Below are 26,048 nucleotides of genomic sequence, written 5' to 3' on the forward strand. Positions count from 1 at the left end.
ACTGTTAAGGGTAGCTGTGAACCAAAAGGGCTCAGCACTACTTTTTCTGCTCAGGAGCAGAAGAGGAGAGACTTTGCCCAGTAGGAGAACAGCTAACAGAGAGGTGGCTTTATGTGGTGCAGATTGTACCTAAAAGAACCCAGGATATCAAGACTTGTGAGTCATCCTGGATACAACCAGGAAACCTGGGTTTCCCCACTCATTGGACTCCCTACTAGGTTCCTGAAAGTGTGTGTCCATTTTCGCCTGTGGATGCTCCATATATTGATGTGGGTGGACTGTGACATTTTTTACCTTGAGTAACTGTGATGTTTGATTATTCTGGCATCGGTCCATTTAACCTGTATATAGCTTGTCTGTACATGTTTGTTTACTTGTCTCCCCATTAGACTATAAGCTCTTTGAGGGCAGCACCGTCTTTTGTCTTTTTGCATCTCCGCAGTTCTTGGTACATAGGAGGCACTTAATTGCCTACTAATGAAACATTATGATTGATTATTAGTACTTTGCCTTATCATTTAAATGATTTAGAGGCAATCATATAACCTCAGAATGCATAAAATGGAAGAATGAGAATGGACCTACCAAAGCACGAAAAAGACTTGCAGAGATTCAATTACAAAGTACTCCTTAAAAAAAATAAAGAGCAACTTAAATAACTAGAGGAATAACAAATGTTCATGGCTAGGCTGTGCCAATATAATAAAAATGACAAAACTAGGAAAATTAATTTGTACTTTCAATGCCATATCAATCCAGTTACTAAGGGGGTACTTTGCAGGGCTTAATAAAATAATAAAATTCATTTGGAAATGCAAAAGAGCTAGAATGAAATTGATGAAAAGAAATATAGATGAAAGGGAAATAATACTTCAGAACTCAAACAATATTATAAACAGCAGTCATCAAAACCATATGGTATCGCTTAAAAATAGAGTGATAGATCAGTGGAGCAGACTAGACAAAGAGAATCAGACACAAAAGAACTCAATTGAGTGTTTGATAAAGTCGAAAATATAAATTACTGACGGGAAAACTCCTTATTTGATTGAAAAAATTGATGGGAAAATTGGAAAGCAGCCTGGCAGAAATTAGGTTTAGATCAACAGCTTGATACAGCTAAATGGATACTCAACCTTACTTTAAAGGTCATACCATAAAAAAACTGGATAAGAGATCACATACTCTCACATCTATGGAAATGAGATATATTCTTAACCAAACAAGAGATAGAGGTAATTACAAAAGATAAAATAGGTAACTACTCAAAACTAAAAAGCTTCTGCACAGGCAACGTTGATACATCTAGGTTAAGAGAAGTGGTCAAATGGTGGAAAGGGTCTTTAAAATTTCTCTGATTAGGGTTTGGTATCCAAGAAATATAAACAATAAATATATATGACTATTGGTGGGAAAACTGGATGCCTGGAGATGACCCAGGATGAGGCAATTGGGGTTAAGTGGCTTGCCCAAGGTCACACAGCTAGTGAGCGTCAGGTGTCTGAGGTGAGATTTGAACTCAGGTCCTCCTGACTCCTGCAGTGGTGCTCTATCCACTGCTCCACCTAGCTGCCCATTGCAAAGTATTAATAACCACATGAAACAACCCTGATATTTCCCCTTACGTCATACAAATTGGCAAAAGAGACGAAATAGTGATAACAATCAATGTTGGAGGGGTTGTGAAATGACAGGTACACTAATACACTGCTTGTGTGGCCATGAAATGCTATGACTGTTTGGGAAAATAATTTGGAATTATGCAAGTAAAGTGACAAAAATATTCATACCCTTTGAATTAGAGACTCCATTACTATGCTTATACCCCAGGAAGGCACAATAAAAAGAAAGTCTCCGTATACACAGATATATTTACAGTTGTCTTTTTTTTTTGTGATTTATTAGAATAAATTACCCCGGTCAGGTGGGTAATGGCTAAATAAATTAAGGTACATGAATGTAACAGAATATTACTGTGCTGTAAGAAATGATGTATGTGATAGATACAGAGAAGTCTGAAAAGAGCTACATGAACTGATGAAGAGTAAAGTGAGCACAGCCAACAGAATACTATACACAGTAACTATGTCATTGTAAATGGAAAGAACCACATAAAAAAATAAAAAGCAAACATAACAAAATTATAAAGATGAAGTGAGACTTGAATGAAAGACTCGGAAAAGACACCCCTTGGTAGAGGTAGGAGGTCCACAGATGTCACACATTGTGTAGGTTTCCCGACTTTATATATCTATCAATTCTGCTGAATTTTTTCTCTAAAAAAATACTATTTATTGTACGGGACGGCCCTCTGGGAGGGATACATGGGATACTACGGAGACAGAAGAAACAAAAATGTCAACACACACTTTTTAATATAAAGATCCAAGAGTGTCTCTGGGACAGATTTTTGTACAGATGGGAATCATATAAATTGGGATTCAGGAGCTAGTGACGGGTATTAGAAATGTATCCTCCCCATACTGAACTTACTTCCTTGGATCCTGAGAAAGAAGTTGAGTGGTAGCTGGAAGGTTGTGGACATGTTGGCCCCAGTCTGGGGGAGTGGAGACACAGACCTGTCAGTATGAGTGTAGGTTGAGATGAATGAGCGAGCAGAAAGGGAGGGATGGAGAGAGAGATGGAGAGTCTCGAGCAGATAGTGGGAGGGAGGGAGGGAGGTGATGGGTCTAGACTCTAGAGCAAGGCCAGGGCTACAAGGCAGCATGCCTAAATCTGCACCTGGTTTGTCCTCCCCTGATATTGCTCTAGTTCTGGGGCTAAGCAGAATTAGGCTGGCCCCTATTTAACAGAAAGACTTTCACATACTGGAACATATTCATTTTGTTCCCCTGAGTCTTCCCTTTTCCCGGCTAACTGTCCCTACCACCTTGAACCAGTCCTCAGAAGGATCATCTTGAAGCTTGCCGCTTTGCTGGCTGCCCTGGGGCACTCCCCAGAGAGTTCTCAAGTTGACTAAGACCATGAATGACAACTGTTCATGCCCAGACATTCAACCAGTTTAAAATCTACCTATTGTACTATTGTCTAGTCCGTATCTCCCCACCTTTTCTCCAGCAATAGCATGAGACTTTGTCAGATGACTCCTGAAAGTCTAGGCAAGCATAGTTAACGAACAGTCATAAAAGGCATGAATTGGGGTACATGATCATAATAGAATATTATTATTCTATGAGAAATCCCACATGGAGAAAATTTGTATGAACAGATACAAGGCAAAGAAAACAGAACCAGGAGAATGAGATTCCAAATGAACAAGATTCAATATACAAGACTATAAACCAGGAACAAAGCTGGGGGACCCCAAGTGCAGAAGGCTATTATATAGACTGCCAAAGAAGTCATTTTGTTAGCTCATCTTGCTTAGCTGTGTTTCTCCTAGGAGGATAGGAGATGTTGACGAATAAGTAAATATCGGGTCTAGACAAAATAAATTCCCTGTGATGGGGGAAAACAGAAACCATCAAACCGGGGCAGTCAGGGAAGCCCTCTTGGGGACGGTGGCACTTGAGTTGAGCCTTGACAGGAACTGGAGGTTCCAAGAGGAAGAGGGGAAGAATGAGAACATTCCAGGCAAAGGATTCAGTCTGGGCAAAGGCACAGAAGTGGGAGATGGGATGTCATATGTGGGGAACAACAGCAAATAGTCCAGTTTGACTAGAAGATAAAACGGGAGAATATGAGTATGGTGTGGACTGTGACTAACATGGTCACCTGAACGCAAACCCACTCCTGCAAAAACCTAAAAAATCACACCAGACTGAATAATGATCAAGAAATGCACTGAGAAGCTAAGGTAAATGACTACACCCACCCTCCAGAAATGTGCAGAGTCAGCCAGGAGCCCAGGGCAACATAAAAGAGGGCTGCCAGTCAGCGCCAGCAGAGACAAGTATGTCTATGTAGCTGCCTGGCATGGCCAGAGAACCTGGGTAGTCTGCAGGGTTTTGTGTTCAGAGGCAGTAGGAGCAGCGCCACAGGGTACTGAAGAGTCCCAGTGGGGGATAGTGATCAGATCAGGACACCACAGAGTTCTGAGGTTCTCAGCCCTTTATTCTGAGATGCCATAGAGAGCTCCAAGGATCCAGTGAGTGAGCCAAGTTAACTTCAGGAGACTGAAATCATCCTGGGAACCTGATATCAAGCAGGGCTGACTACCCCATGCGAAAGCAGAGTCAGGGAGGGAGTTGCAGTTTGGCTCTGACCTGAACCAAAGCTGGGGAGATAGAAATCCAAGAAAACACCAACCGCTACAGAGAATTGTTGGCAACCCAGAAACAACGCCAAACTCTAACCTAGGAGGAAAAAATAGTGCCATGACGACTATCAGCACAGACAAAGGAAAATGGGGACTTTCCATGAGTTCAACATGAAAATCTAGAAGAAAGAGAGAAAGAAAGAAAAGAAAAGAAAGGAAAGGAAAGAAGGAAGAAAAAGAAAGGAAAGAAATGACATAAAAAACTTTGAGGAAAAAATTAGGAGAAAAATCATTAAAATCAGAGAATATGGGGATGGCTTGGTTCTGGTCTGCAGCAGGAAAAAGGAGAGTAAAAGTAACATACTCATGTTGAAAGGACGAAGGGTTGGATCACACATAATCAGTGTTAGAAGTGTATACAAACTTGGAGGAGGAAAGCGAAGGGTGAGACTGAAAGGGAAAAATGGCGAGTTCTGTCCTGGACAGTTGTTTAAGATGTTTATGGGGCACCCATTTGGAGATGTTGGTGAGGCAGCTATGGTAGGAGTAGGGCTCAAGTGAGAGCTCGGGCTGGTCCTGCCTAGCAAGAATGCCTGAATCCAACAGAGCTGATGAGAACGCCATGGGAGAAGAGGAGAGGGTCTGGGGCACAGGGCCCGAAGTGAGTACACCCATGCAGAGGGGCCAAGGGGACAGGGATATTGGCCCTACAAAGGAGAAGGCAGAAGAACTCCATTAGAGCAGTGAGAGGATCAGGGGGAAGTGATCCATAGAGTCAGACACAGAAAGGATGCCAAGAAGGACGACGACCAAATACCAAGAAGGTTAGCAAAAACCCAGAACCAAACCATCTGTAACCTTGGAGAGAGCAGTGTTAGTGGCCTGATGGGATTCTAGGGGGTGGGGAAGTGAGTGGGAGGTAAGAAATTGGAGACCAGGATAGGAGTCTGGGGAAGAATGGAGGAGAGGCCGAGAAAGATGGATCGAGAAGATGGGAGTAAAGGATTTTTAAAGGTTGGGAAGATGAGGGGATTTTTGTAGGTAGCAAGATAAGCCAGTAAAGTAAGGGTTAAAAATTGGGGAGGGAAGATTTGTGGGAAGATACAGCAGCAGCCAGGTGGTGCCACAGTGCATATAGTACAGGGCCTAGAGTCAGGAAGACTCATCTGAATTCAAATCTAACCTCAGATACTTACTAGTTGTGTGACCCTAGACAAGTCACTTCACCATACTTGCCTCAGTTTCTTCAACTGGCAAATGAGCTGGAGAAGGAAATGGCAAACCATTTCAACATCTTTGCCAAGAAAATCCCAAATAGGGTCAGAAGTCTGACACCACCATTGGCCACTCAACTAGGCTATCTAAAGATTCTCCCTAGACTCCCCACCCAACCTAGGAATTCACAGAGGGAGCCCTGGACTCTAGACTCAGTGGTCCAGAAAAAAACTCACAATCTTTCCCTTTCCCCTTCTTCCTACTTCCCTGTTCCTCTTGTAGGCCCAGGCATCACCGCCTTTATTCTCAGTCCCCCCTAGGTACCAGATTCTGCTGATTCCTGCCTCCAACACCTCCTGCATCTGTGACCTCCCCTGCCCCCATGACCACCAGCCATCCTTGCTCAGGCCTCCATCCCTTCCCACCTGATCTATTGCAATTGCCTCTTAATTGGCCCTGTTGCCACAAAGGCTGATTATATCACTCTCCTACTCAGTAAACTATCTTGTGGTAGGCAGGCCTCCAAAGCATGCCCAGAGGTAATTGAAGAGGCCAGAGGGCTGGCAGCTGGCCTTGGAGCCTTAGCAGTGGGTCAGGATGTGTGTGTGGTTGGGTGGGGGAGGGTATCCAGCTTCTCCCTGCCTGAACTGGGCAGTGCCCAGTCCTAGCAGGATGGAGCCCTCTCTGAGGCTGTGGCTATAGAAGAGTGACTTGGGGCTTCCCAATGCTTGCCATTCCCTGCCAATGATGGGCAGCACCTTCCCCAGAGGCTGCTTGCCTGGTTCTGCCTCAGGAGAGAAAGGTCTTGGGGTGCTCCTGACCAGGCCATTGGAGCATTGCTGGTTCCAATAGCCCCCAATCAGCCCTGGCCCAGCTGCTAGGAGTAGGGCTGCTGTAGGGGAGAAAGGCCCTGGACAAAGTCCAGCCCTCAGAGACCCAGAAGTTTGGGGATCAGAGGGAGGGAAGTCCTTCAGACAGAACCTACAAGAATGGAGAGTCGTCTGGAGAAAGGTGATAAGAGGGAGCAGAGGCCCCTTGAAGGAGGGGCCTCTTCTTGGCTGCTATACTAAGCACTCAGTAGCACCTGCCCACACCATCCAGCTGGGGAGCCTGCCCCAAGGGCAGCCCGCCCTACCCATGATCAAATAGAGGAAAACCCCAAACCACACAAAGAAATACTGTGGTTTGAGAGTCACATGAGGTGAACCCAGAAGGTGAGCATCGACGTTACAGGGAGTCCAAGGAAAGCAGTGGAGGATAAAACAATACTCTGACCCCAGAAACTATGGGAGGATTGGGGGGTTGGGGGGGTGGAAAGGAACGATGAGACACAGAATGGAAAAGCTAAAGAAGAAAGAGGGCTGGGAGAATGGGTGCTCTGGGAGAGCCAGGGTGGGGAAGTACTCCAGCCCTGAAAGTCCTCAAAAGTGGAATGGAGCAGACCGAAATGAATGATTCATTGTGAGGGATGACATGGAGACGATTTAAAGAGGGGAAATGGAAAGAAAAGGAAGCTCATTAATCAAAGGAGGAAGGAAGGTCCTTTGCTGAGGGGGAAGGGGGAGAGATAAGGGGGATTGGCGTGGGGGGAGGGAAGAGAGAGGGGAAGAATTGGAGGAGAGGGTGTTTGGGTCTGGAAGAGCCTCTGTACAACTACACCTCCCTCAGTTGGAAGACCAGACCTTCTCATCCCCCTCAAACCTCCCATGATTCCCCTCTCCCCACACTCTCAGCTCAGATCCTTACCTCTCTCTCTCTCTCTCTCTCTCTCTCTCTCTCTCTCTCTCTCTCTCTCTCTCTCTCTCTCTCTCTCTCTCTCTCTCTCTCTCTCTCTCTCTCTCCCTCCCTCTCCCCCCCTTCTTCATCAACCCATCACCCTCTCACCCTCTCTCCTCCTTCACCCTTGAGTCATGTGACGAGGTGGCCTGATTGCTGACCAACGCAAGCCCCTCCACCTGCTCAGGTGACCCCATTCCATCTGCCTACTCCAACAGAATGCCCCCTCCTATCATCCCATCTCACTTATTTTCCATTTCTCCCTCCCTACTGGCTCATTTCCCACTGCCTGCAAATATGCACGTCTCCCCTCCTCACTCCATCCTTCCATCCCTACTATCCTTCTATTTCTCTTCTGCCCTTTGTACCAAATTCTAAACTGCCATGGATGATAGAAGCCTCCACTTTCTCACCTCTCTATTCCTAACCCCTTACAATCTGGCTTCTGACTTTCTCATTCCACCTAAACTATTGTCTCCAAAGTTACCAATGATCTACAGCTGCTGAAACCTTTGCTCAATTCTCATTCTCTTTGGCCTCTCTGTAGACTTTGACACTGTCCATCACTCTCCTTCTTGATAGAATCTTCTCTCTAGGTTTTCAAACTCCACCTCCCCTGCTCTCCTCCTCCCTCTCTGGCTATTCCTTCTCTAGATCCTCCTGCATATCACACCCTCCAACTATAGGGGCCCTCTTTTCTTCTCCCTCTATACTACTTCATCAGGTGATCTCATCAATGCATTTAATGCAACCCTGTGTTGAGGATCTTCACATCTCCCTCTCCTGCCTTGGTCTCTCTGCTGACCTCCATTCTCACATCACCAACTGTCTTTCAGACATCTCAAACTGGATGTCCAGTAGACCTCTTAGACTCAACATGTCCAGAACAGAACTCATTATCTTTCCCCCTTAACCTTTCCCCCATTCTTTCCTAAAGAACACTGCTTTCCTCCCAGTCCCTCCAGCTCCCAACCTAGGAGTCGTCCTGGATTCCTCATTATCTCTCACCACTCCTCCCTGACCCCTCCATATCCAAGTTGTTGCCAAGAACAGGAAGCTATGGTCATTTCAGAGTGATGGTTTGCATCCCTTTAATAATTTTTCTTCAAGACAATTCAAATGCCTAACCCTATCCCTATCAAGGCTTTTCTGGATCCAACCAACCAACAGCTAATGCTTCCCCACCCTTTCCAGTAGAATATAAGTTCCTTGAGGTCAAGGACTGTTTCACTGTTGTCATACATTCAAGAATTTTGCTAGGTGTCAGGGTTAAGCTTGTGAAGCCCACATTTTTTACCCTTTTTTTGTCACACTTCTCCCACCTGGAACATGCACAGACATTCTCTGCCTACTCTTGTGGGGATACATAGAAACAGGATCATACAGAGATATCCTCTGCCTGCTTCTGGCTACTTGTGACTCATCAATGAATGGAATCTCCTTCACTGGTCCCTGACTCAAAAACGCTGATGATGCAGGACACCATACCTGGAAAAAGTACCAACTCCCAGTTGGCCGATGGAACTCTCGGAGGTAGATCTCAATAAGACAAAGGTGATTCCAATTAGGGGGTAGAGGAAGGATCTTTTGCAGTCCCATCATAATGGCAGGGCCCTCCAGGCTCTGAAGTGCAGAACATGACTTATCCGACCAGGCTTATATAGGAGATCCAAACCTTTCCTGTTTCTCTTTTTGTGTTTCCTTTTTTCTAACACAGATCTTATGAACACTGAAAAATACCCAATTTAAAACTACCATTTTGTATGTAATATGCTTAGAAAATCTTGGAGAATCAACTAAAAAAATTAATTGAAACAAGTAACTTTAGCAAAGTTCCAGGATATAAAATAGATCCACATAAATCATTAACATTTCTATATATATTACCAACAAAGCCCGGAAGCAAGAGATAGAAAGAGAAATTCCATTTAAAATAACTGTAGACAGCATAAAATATTTGGGAGTCTGCCTGCCAAGACAAACCTGGGAACTACATGAACACAATTACAAAGCATGTTTCACATAAATACAAACAGATCTGAACTGGAAAAATATTCATCGTTCATATGCAAACAGAGTCAATATAATAAAAATGGCAATTCTACCTAAATTAAGGGCCATGTCAATCAAACTGGCAAAAAAATGTATAGAGCTAGAAAAAATAACAAAATTCATCTGGAAGGGAAAGAGATCAAGAATGTCAATGGGGGAAAATACTCGAAGAAAAGTGACGGAGCAGTACTAGATCTCAAACTGTCTGGTACTGACTGAGGATTAGAATGGTATATCAGTGGAATACACAGTAGTAAATGACCATACTAGTGTAGTGTTTGATAAGCCCAAAGATCCAAGCTCTGGGAACAAGTAATCACTCTGACAAAAATTGCTAGGAAAACTGGAAAAGCAGTTTAGCAGAGATGAAGTATAGACCAACATCTCATTCCACATATGAAGTAAGGTCAGAATATGATACATGATTTAGACATATATATCACAAGCAAATTAGGGGACCATGAACAATTTTACCTGTCAGATCTATGGATAGGGGAAATATTTATAACCAAACAAGAGATAGAGAGGATTATGGGATGTAAAATGGATAATTTTGATTACATTAAATTGAAAAGATTTTGTATAAACAAAACCAGGGTAGCCAAGATTAGAAGGAAAACAGGACACTTGTAGGAGGGGGAATTTTTAATAGAAAATGTCTCTGTTAAAGGCCTTATTTCTCAAATATATAGAGAACTGAGTCAAATTTATAAGAATACAAGTCATGCCTCAATTGATAAAATGGTCTACGTATATGAATGGACAGTTTTCAGAAGAAGACATCAAAGTTATCTATAGTCATTTGAATAAATGCTCTGCATCACTGTTAATTAGAGAAATACACATTAAAACAACTCTGAGGTCCTTCCTCATACTTATCAGAATGTCTAATATGACAGAAAAGAAAAAAAAATGTCAGAGGGGACATGAAAAAATTGGGACATTAATGCACTGTTGGTGAAGTTGTGAACTGATCCAATCATTCTGGAGAACAATGTGGAACTATGCCCAAAGGGCTACAAAAATGTGCATACCCTTTGACCCAGCAATATCACTACTAGGACTATATCCCCAAGAGATCATAAAAATGGGAAAGGGTCCCACATGTACAAAAATATTTATAGCAGCACTCTATGTAGTTGCCAAAAACTGGAAGTCAAGGGGATGTCCATCAATTGGGGAATGGCTGAATAAATTATGGTATATGAATGTAATGGAGTACTATTGTGCCATAAGAAATGATGAACAAGAAGACTTCAGAGAGGCCTGGAAGGACTTATATGACCTGATGCTGAGTGAAAGGAGCAGAACAAGGAGAACTTTATGCACAGCAACGACCACAGTGTGTGAGAGTTTTTTCTGGTAGACCTAGATTTTTGTAATAACACAAGAACTTCTTACAAAAAAAAAAAAATAAATCCCAGTGGTGGTTCTCAAGGCAAAATGCCTTCCACACTCAGAGAGAGAAATATGGAAGTCACTCACATAATGTAACAGATCATGTTTGTGTATGTGTATGTGTTTGTGTATCATGTTCTGATTTGTTATACGATTTCTTTCATTTATCTTAGTCTGACTACATAGCATGACTATAATGAAAATATACTCAATAGGAAAGTATATGTAGAATCTATACAGAATTGTATGCAGTCACGGGGAGGGAGGGGGGAGTGGGGGGTAGGTGGGGGAGATAAAATCACAATTGTATGGCAGTGATTGTTAAACATTAAAAAATAAAAAAAAAATTTAAAAAAAAATGTGCATACCCTTTGACCCAGCAATACCACTCCTAGGTCTGTATTGCAAAGAGAAAGGACAGAGAGGTGGGGCAGTGGATAGAGCACCATGCTTGGAATCAGGAAGATCTGAGTTCAAATGTGATCTCAGACACTTATTAGCTGTGTGACCCTGGGCAAATCACTTAACCCTTATTTACCTCAGTTCCTCATCAAAATAGGGACACAATGGAGAAGGAAATGTCAACTCAGTCCAGTATCTTTACCAAGAAAACTCCATATACAACATCCATGGGGTCATGTAGAGTCTGATATAACTGGACAAGCTCCAAGAAGATCAAAGAAAAAGGAAATATGTATGAAACTATTTATAGTAGCTCTTTTTGTGGTGGCAAAGAATCAGAAATCGAGGGGATGGCCATCAATTGAGGAATGGATGAACAAGTTATGGTATATAATTGTGATGGAATACTATTATGCCGTGGGAAATGACAAGGGAGAGGATTTCAGAAAAACCTGGGAAGACTTATCTGAACTGATGCAGAGTGAAGTGGGCAGAACCAGGAGATACATAGTACATGGTAACAGCAACATTGTAACAGTTATCATCTGTGAATGACTTAGCAGTTCTCAGCGATACAATGATCCAAGATAATTCCTAAGGACTTATAATGAAAAATGCTATTCACCACCAAAGAAAGAGCTGATAGAGTCTGAATGCAGATTGTAGCCTAATTTTTTCACTTTATTTTTCTTGCTTTTCTTTGCAACATGGATAATATGGAAGTATGTTTTGCATGCTTTCACGTGTATAATTGATATCACATTTCTTACCTTCACAAAGGGAAGAGGGAAAGAATTTGGCACTCAAAATGTTAAAAAATGAATGTTAAATAATAAGAATTTTTAAATACCTGATTCATATTTCTATATTGGGTACCTTTTTACTTTCCCTATTTCTTTGGGGAAACTCTAGCTTAGAGCCAAAAGCAACGTTAATATAATTAACTTGCCTCAAGGAACAAAGTAGGGAGAGGAGTATAGGAAGGTTTCCCTCGGAGTTGAAGTCTGAGGAAACTTTGATGGCAGGTAAAGATCAGGGAGGACTCTTCCTGACTCCCGGCCCAGCACTCTAGCTACTGCTCCCAAATTCTAAACACTCTTCAAAATGCACCAGCAGTAGCCAGAGGATCTTGTGTGACAGGCTATTGAAGTTAAAGGTTACATCTTGACATTTTAAGTCTTGATCCGGAAATTCAAATCCCTTTCTCAAACAATATGTCCTCAAAAAAACCAACCAAACAAAAAAACCCCAAAACCCATTCACTTCTGAAATCTTCTCTTTCAAAGTTCTCTCCTACTGCCAGCAGTGATGAAAATACCACCTGTGCCCTGGGTCATCAGTTTCTTGGCCAAGCAATTGTAACTGTTGGAAACGCTTCCTAGATTCTGCCTGGAAGCCTTGTCTGGGCCCACGTGAATTCCCAGAAAGGGCTACCTCATTCTGTTGGACAAGTCTTGGGGAGTTCTGTCAAGTCTTGGGGAAAGAAACTGATTTCTCTGTTGTTTGTGACATCCTCTCATCTGGGATCTAGTAACACTTGTGAGACTGCAATGAGATCATATCTAATAGGTGTAACCCTTTGTGAGCCTTCAAGCCTGGTAGAAATGGGAATCATCCCATATCTCTTCTTTCTGAGCCCTCCTGCTATGATCTCAGTGAGCAATACCTGCGGATCTCCATTGCTGCTCCTGGGTGTTTGCATGGCTCCTGTATTGGACTGGGAGCTCCTTGAGAGAGGGTCTTTCTGACCTCTTCTCTAGTACTCAGTCCGTTCTTGCCATATAGTAAATGCTTAACGAATAGTTGTTGCCAGTCTGGGCCTGGCCTTATTATCTCCTTCTCCTCCTTTTTGCTTCCTAACTTCCATTCTCTGATTTGGTGACTCAGAATTCCAGGAAAGGAGAAAGGGGACCAGCCACGGTGACTGGGGACCAGAGGGAAAGATGCAGAACAGAGCTGGCCGGAGGAGGAGACCTGATCCTGGAGCAGGTTTACTGAGGCTCCTGGCCTCAGAATGCCATTTAGCTAGCAAACTCCAGTAAAGAGATCTGCCCTTTGGTCTAGGAGGATGTTGGGGAGTATAGTTATCTCCACATTCTTTTCTTTTCCAGAACTGTGGGCAGAGGCAGGCACGGTTCCTCCCCTCCACACCTACATATTTGGAAGGGATCCAGCACCATTATGTTTAATGCTATGGGAGGGTTGGACTTAGTTTCCTTTTCACTTAATTTTACGTACAATAAATTGTGAGATCTTAACATGTTGAATGTTTGACATGCAGAATGCAGTGAGAAGTGAATGGAGAAATTTTCTGGGTGGAGTGTCTGAGTTAAGTATAAGTTAAAGTTTAATATTTTAAGCAACATTCCATCCATTTCATCCTGTAGAGTAAATTCCCAGAGGTCCCTGAAGGGTTAATCCAAACTGAGTTTGATGTTGGGGGAAACAGTGTACATGCTTCCCCCTGGTGGCGATGGCGGGGTCCTGCGTCCTGTAGCCTTCCAGGAAAGGGCTGTGTGACTCAAACATCTGGAGACCAGAGAACTAAGACTGAGCTGATTGTTTAAGGATAGCACCACCTGGTGGACAACGCAGATATTGTAGCCACCTAACAACTGGATTTTTTTGGGTGTTCAGTCGTGTCCGACTCTTGGTGACCCCATCTGGGATTCTCTTGGCAAACATACTGGAGAGATTTGCCTTTTCCTTCTCCAGCTCATTCTACAGATAAGGAAACTGAGGCAAGCAAGGGAAGGGCTTGCCCAGAGTCACACAAGTAGTAAGTGTCTTAAGCTGAATTTGAACTTAGATGGCTTCTTGACTTCAGGACCTGGGTTTTATCCACTCCCTCACCTAGCTGCCCAAGTTTTGAAATGGGAAATGAAAATATTATCATCTCATTTAACAAATGAAAAAGTGAAACTCAGAGTCAGAGATCTACAGTGACTTACCAGGGTCATGTTGCTATGGTGTGTTGGAGTCAAGATTTGAGACTGTGTCTCCTGATTCCAAGTCCTATATCATAGTCCCACCGCCTCTCATGCTAGTAAAAACCCCAGTAGGATCCTTGCCCTCAAGGCAAGGGATTACAGTTTCTATGAGAACATTACAGGCACACTGGCCTTCCTATTTGCTGTATTCCCAAGGAAGACTCACTCAGTGGGGCTGGGGGTAGGGGAAGAGGACTTGTGGTCCTCAAGGCTCCCTTCCTACTTTCTGAGGACATAGGACCCAAATTTTGCTAGGTGAGGTGGAGAATGGAGGCATACCCTATTATGCTATTAATTCCCAGTACAAGCTACTTCATTTCCTCCCTCCAGGCATTTTCATCGGCTGTGCCTCTCACAATTTTCTCCCTCCCCTTTCTCTGGGATTCTTGGCCCCACCCACCCACCCAATAGTGCTCAGATCTCAGGATCCAGTGACAATGTGACCACAGGGAGCACAGATGTGGGATATTCCTTACCTGCTGCCTCCTGGAGGCAGCCACTAGCCTATCAGGACAAGCACCCAAGGGACTCAACCCAGGAGGGACCTGACCCAGGCAGGACTGAGACAAGCAAAGGGCTCAGCAGAAAGTGGCAAACCTTTGACTTGGAAATCAACCCTGCCCAGCTATTCTCTGCTGGAAGAGTCCTCACATATCTCTATCTGACCCTCCCAGGGTCAGACACTCCCTTGCTGCCACTGACTAGCATTGTGTCCTTGGACAAATCACTTAATCTCTCTGAACCTCAGTTTCCTTTTTTGTAAAATAGGGCTATCAATTATATTTGATTGCTGCTATGAAGGTGAGGATCCCTAGGTTCCTTCAAGGAAAGAAGGAAGAGAGAAAGGAAGCAAGGAGGGAGGAAAGGAAAGAGGGAGGAAAGGAAGGAAGGAAACAAGCATTTATTAAGTGCCTACTATGTGCCAGGCACGTAAATGCTAAGCATTATTATATTATATGATATCTTATATCATATTATATCATATTGTATAACATATTATGTCAAGTCATATCATATCATATGTCATATGTCTTCACAACAACCCGGGGTTACTATTGTATCCATTGTGCAATCAGGATACTGAGGCAGACAGTAGTTGTCACATAGCTAATCAGTATCTGAGGCTGGATTTGAACACAGCCCCTCCAGCTGTACAGGTGTAGTGCCCCCACCTCCATACTTGCTAGGCACATAACTGGAGGCAGTAAAGAAGCACTGGCTTTGGAATCTTCTGGGCAAGTTCTCTGGGCCTCAGTGTTCTCATCTGTGAAATGGGGAGGATGATGTTTGCTCTGCCTACTCTGTACTGAACAGAGAGGGTCGTAGTCAGGGCTCCTTACAACCCTGGAAGATGATGTGGTTTGCACTTTGGAATTTTAGCCACTCCAACCTTTGGCCCTGAGTTACCTGTCAGCTGGGTGGAGACTCCCTGGGCTGATCCACGCACACTCTGGGAACTCCAGCCCAGACCTGATCATTCACCACCAGCAGCTATGGTGACCAGTCGTAGTCAGTCTCTGAGGGTCCCTTGGTCCTCCTATGGCAAACTCCAGGAGATGTGGGGAGAGCCCCCAGAATGCAGGGGGCTAGTTCCCAAAGGGCACCAGCAGGGTCCCCGATTCCAGAGGTCACTAAGTTTCCAGCACCGTAGAAAGAAGCTACACTCCCAGTATTTGGAAACCAGCACCAGTCCCCCTGAAGGACTGGATCCTCCTCCTCATGAAATCCCCCCTGGGGGATTGGGGGACACAGAACAGCTGGTCCAAGGCAAGAATCAGGCGATGCAGAGAATACGACAGTACAAGAAGGTAAGTATGTGTAGGGGGTGGGCAGGAAGGAGAGGGAAGTGGGGCTGGGAAAGGTCCCCCTTCTCCTCTAGAGCCACAGACCCTCTCCTGGCAGAAGGCCTGAGCAGAGAGACCTCCAGCTCTCAGTTTCCCAGGCCAGCAGCGGCACTGCCTGCAAAATCCAAGAGTTCTCCTGTCTCTTTCAGCGGCTGCCCTACTCTTTCCTAACTGATGCCTAGCTGCCCCCTCCTGAATCCTCACACAACCCTGGGAAAGTAAGCAGAGCAAGTTCATCCTCCCCATTTCACAGATGAGAACAGTGAGGCTCAGAGACAGCCAGACTGACAGAATCTGTTAAACAGTCTGGGAAGGGGAGCCCTTGTTGCTAGTGGGCATTATGGGGCAGGGAGCTCCCCAACCACTCCTCCAATCCTCCTGGGGCAGTTCTCCCCTCTTCCTTATGGTCTGGCCTAGCAGCTTTCCCTGTGGAAGGTTCATTCCCAACAAGGTTTAAATGAATCACAATCGACAATTACTTTGATTTAACGAATGCTCACAAAGTGCTTCTCACACATGATCTCATTCAAGCTGAGCATCTGGGACCTGGGGAGGGGAAGTCACCTGATCGACTTCCTTTGTTTGACAAATGAGGAAATCAAGGCCCAGAGAGGTCAAAGGCCACACAGGCACTCAACACACAGCCAGCATTCACACTTGGGTCGCTGGGCTTCCAATTCAGGTCACTTTAAAGCTAGAAGGGGCTGAGTGACTGGTCTAACGTCACCTAGCAGAGCTGGGATTGGAACCCAGGTCCTCTGACTCTGAAGCTTTACTTTATACTAAGTAACAATCCTGCAAGTTAGTACAGGGTTCTGTTAGGCCCATTTTACAGTCCAGGAAAGTGATGTTCAGCTAGGGAGAATTGAATTGAAGGAAAATTGTAGCAGGGTAAGCAAAGCATCTTGCTTTGGCTCCACCTGGTGGCCCTAATGGGAAGAACACTTGAGGCCACTCAGTGGGTCCCCAGTTTTCCCCTTGGACACAATCCCTCTCTCCTGACTGTCCCCTACCTCCACCCAGCAGGTGGATTATGCCCTGAGAAGAACATGGGGGAACTTTGTGGCCAGCCTCCCGGGGGTGACGCTCAGCTGCTCCACGTGCCCTAGTACCCCACTGGACGTTACTAGCTGAAGGAAGTCAGATGTTGTTGAGGGGATAGCCCTGCCTCCACTTCTCCGCGGCCCATGATGACCAGCTCTCCTGTTGAGACTGTTCCAGATTATTCTACATGGGCTGCTGTTGCAGCTTCTTCTGGCTGGTGGGCTCTGTTGGCACTTCACTTCCTCAGCTGAACAGTCTCTCCTCCGGTAGCTTAGCCAGGCTTTTGGCTGATTTTCCAGGCTGTCTGCACACCATGCATTCCCTCCTGGTCCTCCTTGTCTGCTGCTGGCTTCCTTCCTGAGGCTCCCAAGTCCCTCTGGGGCTTTTCTCTCTGAAGACGAGGTCAGTCCTTGGGCCTTAACCTCAGCCGGCTGAAAGCATCTCTGGCCCTTTCTATGATGAGAGAAGATATTCAGGGACCTAGAGACTGGAGGGTTGGTGAAGCCAATGTACTGGCTGAAACTCTCCCTGGACTCCAGGCCTCCTTCTGTCTGGGGAACAAGATCCTGCATCTCCTGACTCCACGTGTTCCCTGCTTGTCCCCCATGCCTCAGATGCTTTTCCTCCTCATTTCTGCCTGGCTTCCTGTAGTCCCAGCTGAAATCCTGCCTTCTATAGGAAGATTCCCCCTCAACTCCAGGGTCTTCCCTGTACCAATCACTTCCCATTTGCCAGGACCCAGCTCATTGGTCCATGGGGGTGTGCACGTTGTTTCCCAGGACTGGTTTTTGCCTTTGTCTTTGTGGTATGAAGTAGAGGGCCTGGCACCCTCCTGTGGAGTGACTGATGGGCCCAGTGAAAACCTGACCTCTGATCCCTCCCCAGTTGTCTGTGTGTGAGCAAGGATCAAGCTCTTTGACTGACCTAAGGGCATGACTGAGGTCCACCAGCTTTCAGGACCTATGACTGTCATTCACATGGACTCCTTTCCTGAGCATTCTGCAAGCCTGATTGCTTGGCAGGCCAGGAGGGGCAGGAAAGACAGAGGGAGCCTGGCCATGGATTCCTGCTGTTTCCATGACCTCCCCTGCCCGCTGTTGCCCCTCTCCTGACCTGGAGAGCCCTGGATAGCTGACTGTGCTTGGCCCCCTGCCCTTCCTGTAGACATGATCCACCCTGTGGCCTGTGCCCCTCCCAGTCTGGCTCCGGTGGCGTTTGTGTTTACCATATGACAGTGGCTCACCTCTGTTCCGAATATGAATCACCCATTTGTTTAGTATCTTTAATAAAAACTAGATGCTATCTCAAAAGTGTCTCATTCAGAGGCCCACTAGTCTCCCTGGCCTATCTATCCTTTCATGCCTGCCCCAGGAGAGGGAGTGCCAATTGGAGGTGGGGGCGGGGGAGATGTTTAGCATTTCTTCCACCAGAGGGCGCCTGTTGGCCAACTGGCAAGCCATCCTTCCAAAGGTGTGGGTTTCTGAGATTTGAGAATGAAGGCAGATAAGAAAGGAGAGAGGGGGTGTGGTCCAAGATGGCTACCTAAGCCTTTTTCCTAGGAGTGTACCACTCCCTGCTCTTCCTTTTAGAGAATCTGGGTGTCAGGGATGAAAAGGCCTGAGCATCTTCTGGTCCAACCCTTTCCTTTCCCAGGAAGGGTCTGAAGTGTGCTAGCAGAAGACCTGGGTCTGAAGTAAACAGCGCCTTTAGTGTGGGCTGGTGTGTGATTTTGGTAGTGTCCCCCTCCCATGCAATCCCCAGAGCCTGCTGTCTGAGGAGCCAGGCTGAGGTCAGTGGAGGGGTCAGAGAGCTGGTCTTGGCTCCCACCTCCACATCACAGTCAGAGAAGCGTGTACATATCCCTCTCAGGAAAGGATCAAAACCCACAGTATCTCAGTTCTGAATCAGGGGATTATGAAGCCAAGACCCACACACTGGCGTATTCGATGAGGATTGGCATGGAATCCTAGCAACTCTGCCTCTGGAGGGGGCTGATTGTCCAAGGGGAGGACAAAGTCAGGTGTCTCTTCCCATGATTTTTCTCTTGAGCTCTCAGAATTTTCTCTCTTCTCTCCCAACTCTGAAAGGGCTCATCCCCTAGTGTCTAATTGGTCTTATGTCACTGATGCCCAAACACATCTCTTTCTTTTATGTATACACATACACACACACACACACACAACATATATTTCCAATTACACATGAAACAATTTTTAACATTAATTTTTTAAAAAATGTTGAGTTTTAACTTCTCTCCTTCTCTCTCCTCCCCCCTCCTTGAGAAGGATTATACATGGATTCACCTCCTTCCCAAATGATCCCATCTGAGACTTGTAAAAACCCTGAAAGGTAGGTGTTCTTGTGTCCTTTTATAGAAGAAGGAACTAAGGGAGACAGGTTAGTGTGACATCCCCAGTCACACAGTCAGGAGATGAAACCAGCAGGGAGGCCCCAGCAGGGATGACACCTGGAGCCCAGGGAGGATTTTGGCCGGGAATCTGACCTCAACCACCCTCTAATCCCCAGGTTTCCCTGGCCAAGGGCCTTTCTGCTGCACAACAATCTTTCACACATTTTTGATCAAATATTCAGAATCAAGATGTGAGGATTTCAAATATTCAGAACTAAAAATTCTGCCTAGAGACATGACTCTAGAGATTATGTAATACAAATGCCTATTAATTAAAGATGGAAAAAAAAAAACTAGAACCAAAGTCTGTAGAGGAAGCTTCCAGGGAGGAAATTCCCTCCATCAAGGCAGATTAGCATCTGCTTTACAACCAATGACCTAAAGAGGTCTGAGAGTCTGGAGCCACACAGCCAGTCTCTGAAGCAGGATTTGAAGTCAGGAGTCTTCCTGACTCACTCCACTGTGCTGCCTGGATGCCTAAGGTCGGCCCTGCTGCGTCACATTCTAGTCATGGATGGGTTCAATTAAGATGTGCCACCAATGAGCTTGGTGATATCAATTGACTCAAATTTACTTCCTTTTCTAGTTTGCTGGGCCCTAAACATCTGAGCTCATGGGTGTTTATTACCAGCCCCTTTCCTGGAATCTGACTGCTGAGGATTCCTGGGCATCTCACTGCTAGAATAGACATATCAGCAACTTCAATTCCAGGTGGTTCAAAGTTCACTCTTTTGGTTTTAAATCTTAGCAAGTCTTTACAATAACAGGAGAAGGTGAGAAGGACTCCCCTAAAGATATGTTACTCCCCTTCTTCTGGAATGCCTCATTTTTTCGGCATGGGGGTGACCTTGGCTCTCCCAGGCCTACAGAAGGTGAGCTCTGGTAGGTTCTGGGCAGGCTGGGAATGGCCTACCGACACTCTCAATGTCTTTGACCAGTGGCTGGATGCTCCTTTTGGGGATCGAGCTGCTGGGGAATGAGGGTCCCCATTGCCCTCTGGGTGGTGATTTTCATTCTTCTGAGATCATGGCACTTGATGAATCACAGTCATAAAGCACTGCCAATAAATTGGCAGTAACAAGATGGACCTTTGTTCCTCAAAGGCCACGTAGCTATCTCTCCTCCTCCTCCTCTTCTGATCTGGGGCAGCTCATTATCTATGCCCAACCCTGCATGGAAAAGCCAAGAGAAGGCTACTTCTCCCCACCTCCCCCAGCGCTGTGATACCAGAAAAGGATGAATGATAGTGATCCAGAGTGCTCACCTACTGTCAATAGATCTAGGGAAGAGCCTTCAGCCTGTTGCAGTGGGGACTGAGAGAGGACATTGGCACCAATCCAACAGAGGGAACATCCACATGGATGAAATCCAAGATTTCTCTGAGGAACAACATATCTGACTCTGCATTGGGGGAAAAACCCAACCAAAAAACAGAATTCCAGACTCAGAAATATCGTAGGTAGGGTCAGAAGCCATGGATGGATTGCCTAGTTTTGCTAAACTGATTTTTTTTCTTATTTCTTTTAAAATTGTTATTCTCAGGGAAATTTTGATGGGAAAGGGAGGGGGAGAGTGCTGAACTCAGAAAGGAATGTGATATAAAAGCAGAAGACATCGGTTTTTTAAAAAAGAAAAGGTTCATTAATAGTGCTCATTTCCTTAACTTTATGGGGAAAAAAGATTGCTGTTGCTGTCTCTTTATGTGTCTAGACCATAATTGTCCCATATATACTTAAGTTTATACCATGCTCCTTCCCGCCCTTTACCTATATAACATATAAAATATGCATATATATGTATTCATACATAGGTTCATAGACTGAGAGCTAGCGAGGCATATAGCATAATCCCTCATTTTGGTAGATGAGGCAACTGAAACCCATGGAGGTTAAGTGACTTGCCTAAGGTCACACACAAATAGAAAATGACAGTCAGGATTTGAACTCTGGTCCTACAGCTCTAGATCCAGTGCCCTTTCCATTGTATAGCATATAATCTCATATATTACATACATACTTATATATATATGATATGTATATATAGCAACACATATATGAAGCAAAATATGCATATATGTCTGTATATGTATTACCTAATTCATCCAGGAAGAGGTCTGTGTTGGAGTTTTTAGCAAATGAGCATGAGAAAAACTGCTAGTTTCATTAGGCCCGTTAGTTCTCATATGTCCTACACGTAATGTCCGCCAACACCAGTGGGGGCTTGTTGGCTTCTTGTCAGTGGCTAAGGCTCATCACCAGGGACTTGGCAGAATGATGCATTGTCTTTTTTGGCCTTGGAGCTAGGGAAGGGGGTTGGATGGGGAGGAGATGGTGAAAGCACTGAGGTGAAATCATGGTTCCTGAAAGTATTGAGGGATTCCCAGAGGTGCCACCAGTTCTTATACCCAAGTGGTCCCTCACTTGGTGGGGATGGGGAAAAATATGTTGAGAGTCAGTAGAGGTTGCCTAGGAAAATGGGGGAGGGGAATTCAACCCAGGCCCACATCTGAGAACTTCCTTATTTGATTTGATTTCTGTTAAAGGCTGAGCTCTGTTGTTTCTACACCCCTCAAGGCTGTGTGAGGATTGTTCCCTCCTAGCAGCAGAATTGCTTGTTTTCCAAGAGAGGAACCCATTCATTCAATCAGTGATTGGGGATTGAGATGTTAATCTTCATGCTGGCCCCTCCTCAAATGGGGAACCACATCTGGATTCTTGATGGGAGTGCCAGTGGAAGGGGGTATAAGCTCTAGATGAGCTTAAAAGGCTTCAAGGATCAGCCCAGTGACAGGTGTGGGGTCTCTAGTCTGATGACCATGCTGGCTAGTTTTGAGTGCCTCATTTCTGGGTTTGCCATAAGGAGATGAATAGTTTTCATCATGAAGACTCAGGAGGAGGCTGGGATGGGGGGGATTCTGATTAGGGTTAGTGGAAGAATCCCCGTTAGTCAGGAATCCCAGGCCATTGGGCTGTAGCACCCCTCCCTCTGGGGGCACAGGACACCCTCCTGCTCAGCTAGGACGCTTTGGCATCCCTCTTGGATGCTTAGCAAGGCATGCTGGTCTTCCTGGAGTATGAAGCAGGGCCACAGGGGCTGGAGCAAAGGGCAGTGGGCTGTGTCCCCCTGCAGAGCAGAATGTCCTGTCCCTATTCCCTCACACCCTCCTCCCCAACATTCCTGGGACATTCCAGGGGCAGGGAAATAAGAATAGTTACTTTGTACTTTGTGCTGTGAACTTAAGTAACTGCATCTCTTATCTCACTTAATCCTCCTAACACTCTGTGAAGTCAGCAATTCCTAGTGCTGGACACCAGCTTCCATTTCACAGATGGGGAAACTTTCTGACCAGTTCCACCCCAGAAAGATCAGTGGCATCCCAGCCCACATGAGAGCCTGAGGAGGAGGAGAGAGTGAGATCCAGGCTGTTGGCTGCCCTGGGGCTGCTGGGTAGTGCAGGATGGTGTAATGGGAAGACACTGGCTTTAGAGTCTGTAAACCAAATCAGAACTGAGGATCTAGAGGGGGCATCAGCAGCCACTGGTCTCCTTCTTGACATGTGGGTCATCTGCTTTGGACAGCTCACATTGCCCAAGTGGAGCTCTTGGCCACTCTCCTCCCCCACTTCCGGTTCTCACCCCCGGGGTCATGTGGAACAAGCTGAGCTCTTCTTCCACTGGACAGCTCTTGGGTTTGGGTCCCAACTCCAACACAACCTAACTGTATGACCCTGAACAAGTCACTTCACTTTTGTTTGCCTCAGTTTCCTCATCTGTAAAATGGAGATAAGAGCACCTACTTTGTGAGACCAAATGAGATAATATTTGTAAGCATTCAGCACAATGCCTGGCACATAGTAGGTGCTAAATGCTCTTATTATTGTTGTTGTTTATTAGAAATGGGAGCCTCCCTTTGTTGCACGAAGGGAGAAACTGTAATCTAAATGAGTGAGTCTGATCATGTGTTCAGCTCCTGTAGTGGACAGTTCAAATAGAGGCAGATGTTTGGATGAAGGTGCGAACGCACACCCACCTCTTGTGACAAATCTGCTGTTTCTCTCCACAGGGAGGTAGCTTTGGCCTTCCAGGAGAGCGCTTTCCAAGGAAAACCTCATCTGCATCATGACAAGAATGGGCTCAGGAAGGGGGAGGGAATGAGTACTTATTATGTGTCAACCTTGTGCTAATATCTCATTAGATTCTCACAACAGCCCTGAAAGGCAGGTGCTCATATTATCACTCCCATAATCAAGATTACAGTTGAAAAAAATGGAAATGAAGAAGTTAAGTGACTTTCCCAGGGCTACATATCTCATAGGTATCTGTGGTGGGAGTAGAACCCAGGTCTTCATGATGCCAAATCCAGTGGTCTGTCATGCCAAGGCTGCCTCTCTGACACAAAGGGAGGCGAGTGAGTTGCTATGCTACCACCTGCCCTTTTTCTTTTCTGCTTCCTACACTCTCCTGGAAAATGTCTATGTCCTGGGAATGTCTGTCTGCCCTATCCAGCATTGTTTGTTGATTGGGTAGTTATGTACCTGCACTCTCTACTCCTCTACCAAATGAGGGAGCACTCCTATTTGAGGGAGTGCTAGTGAGCAGGTACTCTGCTTTGGAGCTGGTTCTGGTCCTCTGACCATGAAGAGGAGTCTTTTGATTGACTGTGGGAGCTAGAGTGGGACATGTTCAAAAGAGGCTAACTGACCAAATTGAGGCTCATGTGTGACTTGTTCCTACCTGGATGGTATTTGAACAGGACAAGCTGCTGAAGGTCCCTCCCACCCAAAGCTGCATGAAGCTAAGAGTATATAATAACAGCTAATATTTATTTAGCGTTTACTATGTGCTGGGTGCTGTGCTAAGTGCCTTATAATTATTCTCACTTGATCCTCACAACAATTCTGGGGAGTAGGTGCTATTATCCTCTCCATTTTACAGATGAGGAGACCGAGTCAAACAGAAGCTAAGTGACTAGCCCAGGGTCACATAGTGATGATCTGAGGCTGGATTTGAACCTGATTCTGATTCTGGGAGAGTCAGCACTACCTAGCTGACCATGAGAACACAGCATCGCTGTTGCTTCCCTCATTGTTGTGAATATTTTTTCTTGTTTTAAAATGGAGATTGGAAATACTTATGACCTTCTGAGCTTTGAAAGGTCAGAAGAGCAAGCTACCAGAATTCTAAGAGCTAGAGTCCATGCAGGGACTTGCCAGAAGTCTGACTTGCCTCTGCTTGACTCAGCCCAGTGGTAGTGAAGACAGTGTCAGCTAAGCCAAATTTGGAAGTGAACTTGGTGAGACCAAAGTTGTATAGAAACTGCTCTAAGTTTGAGCTCACTCTCCCCAAGAATTAAAGAGAAATGGCAGGAGGGTATGCCCAAAGGGTTGGGTGGAAATACTTGTACTTCTGTCCTTATATCTTTGCTGCAAACATCCCTTTGTAAAAGCTAAGTGCTGGAGAAGGAAATGGCAACCACCCCAGTATCTTTGCCAAGAAAATCCCAGAGGAATCGCAAAGAGTCAGACGGGACTGAAAACAAAAACAGCTAAACTACAACAAAAAGCTAATTGATGTTAATTGGTGAAATGGAACTGGGGTACTAATCATTGGCAGTCAGTCTACTGGAGAAGAGGCTCCAGCTGATGGCATTTGAAAAAGTCACAGCAGTGCCTTCCAGGAACACCCTGGGACCCTGAGCGATAGGTATAACCCTCCTGGATGGGAGTCCAGACTCTCTCTACACACACACACTTTTGAACTTTGTCCCAGGCCTCTCCTTCCATCTACCTTCCATCTTAGACCATCGTGTGCATGGATGACGTAGTAGCTACCAGCAAGGCCACATCACCCAGCTTCCCCTGTGTGTGGGCTGGCACTTTATGGGCTCCCTCAGGAAGGGTCTCTTCCAAGAGGAAGCTGAATGAGGCCACACACCTACTGAAGAGAACAGTCATTGCTTGCTTACACAACACTTGCGAGTTTGCTAAGCACCTCACAGTCATTTTTGAGCCTCCTAGCCCCACTGTGATGGAAGTAAGTAGCCCAGGCATCATTAGGCCCATTTTACAGATGAAGAAACTGAGAGATAACTCACCCAAAGCCTGGGCAGAAGACAAATGCCTTTTCTAAACCTCAGCTGGATTCTAGATTTAAGCTGACCCCAGCCTGAGCCAAAGCATAGCTGTGAAACCTCCAGGAGGCAGAAGTAAGACACTTGGGTCATTTACTACCCATGGGCCATGGAGCTTTAAAGCAAGCGTGCCCTTCTCCCTTTGTGCTGGCCACCTGGAAAGGCTCTGTTTCTATGCCTGGGCTAAGGGGATGCATGGCTGCTTCATTCCCATCCTTGTTATTTACATGTGGCAGGCCTTAACTAAAGGCTTTCGCTATTGAATTTGTGCATCTCTTGGGTATTTTGGAGGGGAGCTGCATGACTGATTACCCGCAAGCAGCTACCGAGAATCTAGAGGAATGGCCAAGAGGGGCTACAGTGGGGATTTACAGGAGACCCCTGTTCCTGTCCCTGAGTCCATCTTTATGCCTACCTATCCTCATCTAGTCTTGGGAGTATCCACCCTCCAAATCGGTCTCCATCTCCATTTCTGATTTCTGCGTATATTTATCTCCATCTCCATCCTCTCCCCAGCCCAGCCCCACCTCCATCCCCATTTTGATTTCTATCCCTGTCTACAGCAAGAG

At 45.5% G+C, this 26,048-nt stretch overlaps 1 protein-coding gene across 1 annotated transcript; it reads left to right on the plus strand.

The window, feature by feature from the left end:
- Window positions 1–15,496: 15,496 nt before the first annotated feature.
- Window positions 15,497–18,250, plus strand: C2H11orf86 (chromosome 2 C11orf86 homolog). The gene is made up of 2 exons (XM_072639243.1): window positions 15,497–15,860; window positions 16,920–18,250. Exons 1-2 carry the CDS (start codon window positions 15,546–15,548, stop codon window positions 17,028–17,030), a joined length of 426 nt encoding a protein of 141 aa, XP_072495344.1. The 5' UTR covers window positions 15,497–15,545; the 3' UTR covers window positions 17,031–18,250.
- Window positions 18,251–26,048: the final 7,798 nt, after the last annotated feature.

Source organism: Notamacropus eugenii, chromosome 2 (genome assembly GCF_028372415.1).
Source record: "Notamacropus eugenii isolate mMacEug1 chromosome 2, mMacEug1.pri_v2, whole genome shotgun sequence".
In the NCBI taxonomy this organism is placed as follows: domain Eukaryota; kingdom Metazoa; phylum Chordata; class Mammalia; order Diprotodontia; family Macropodidae; genus Notamacropus; species Notamacropus eugenii.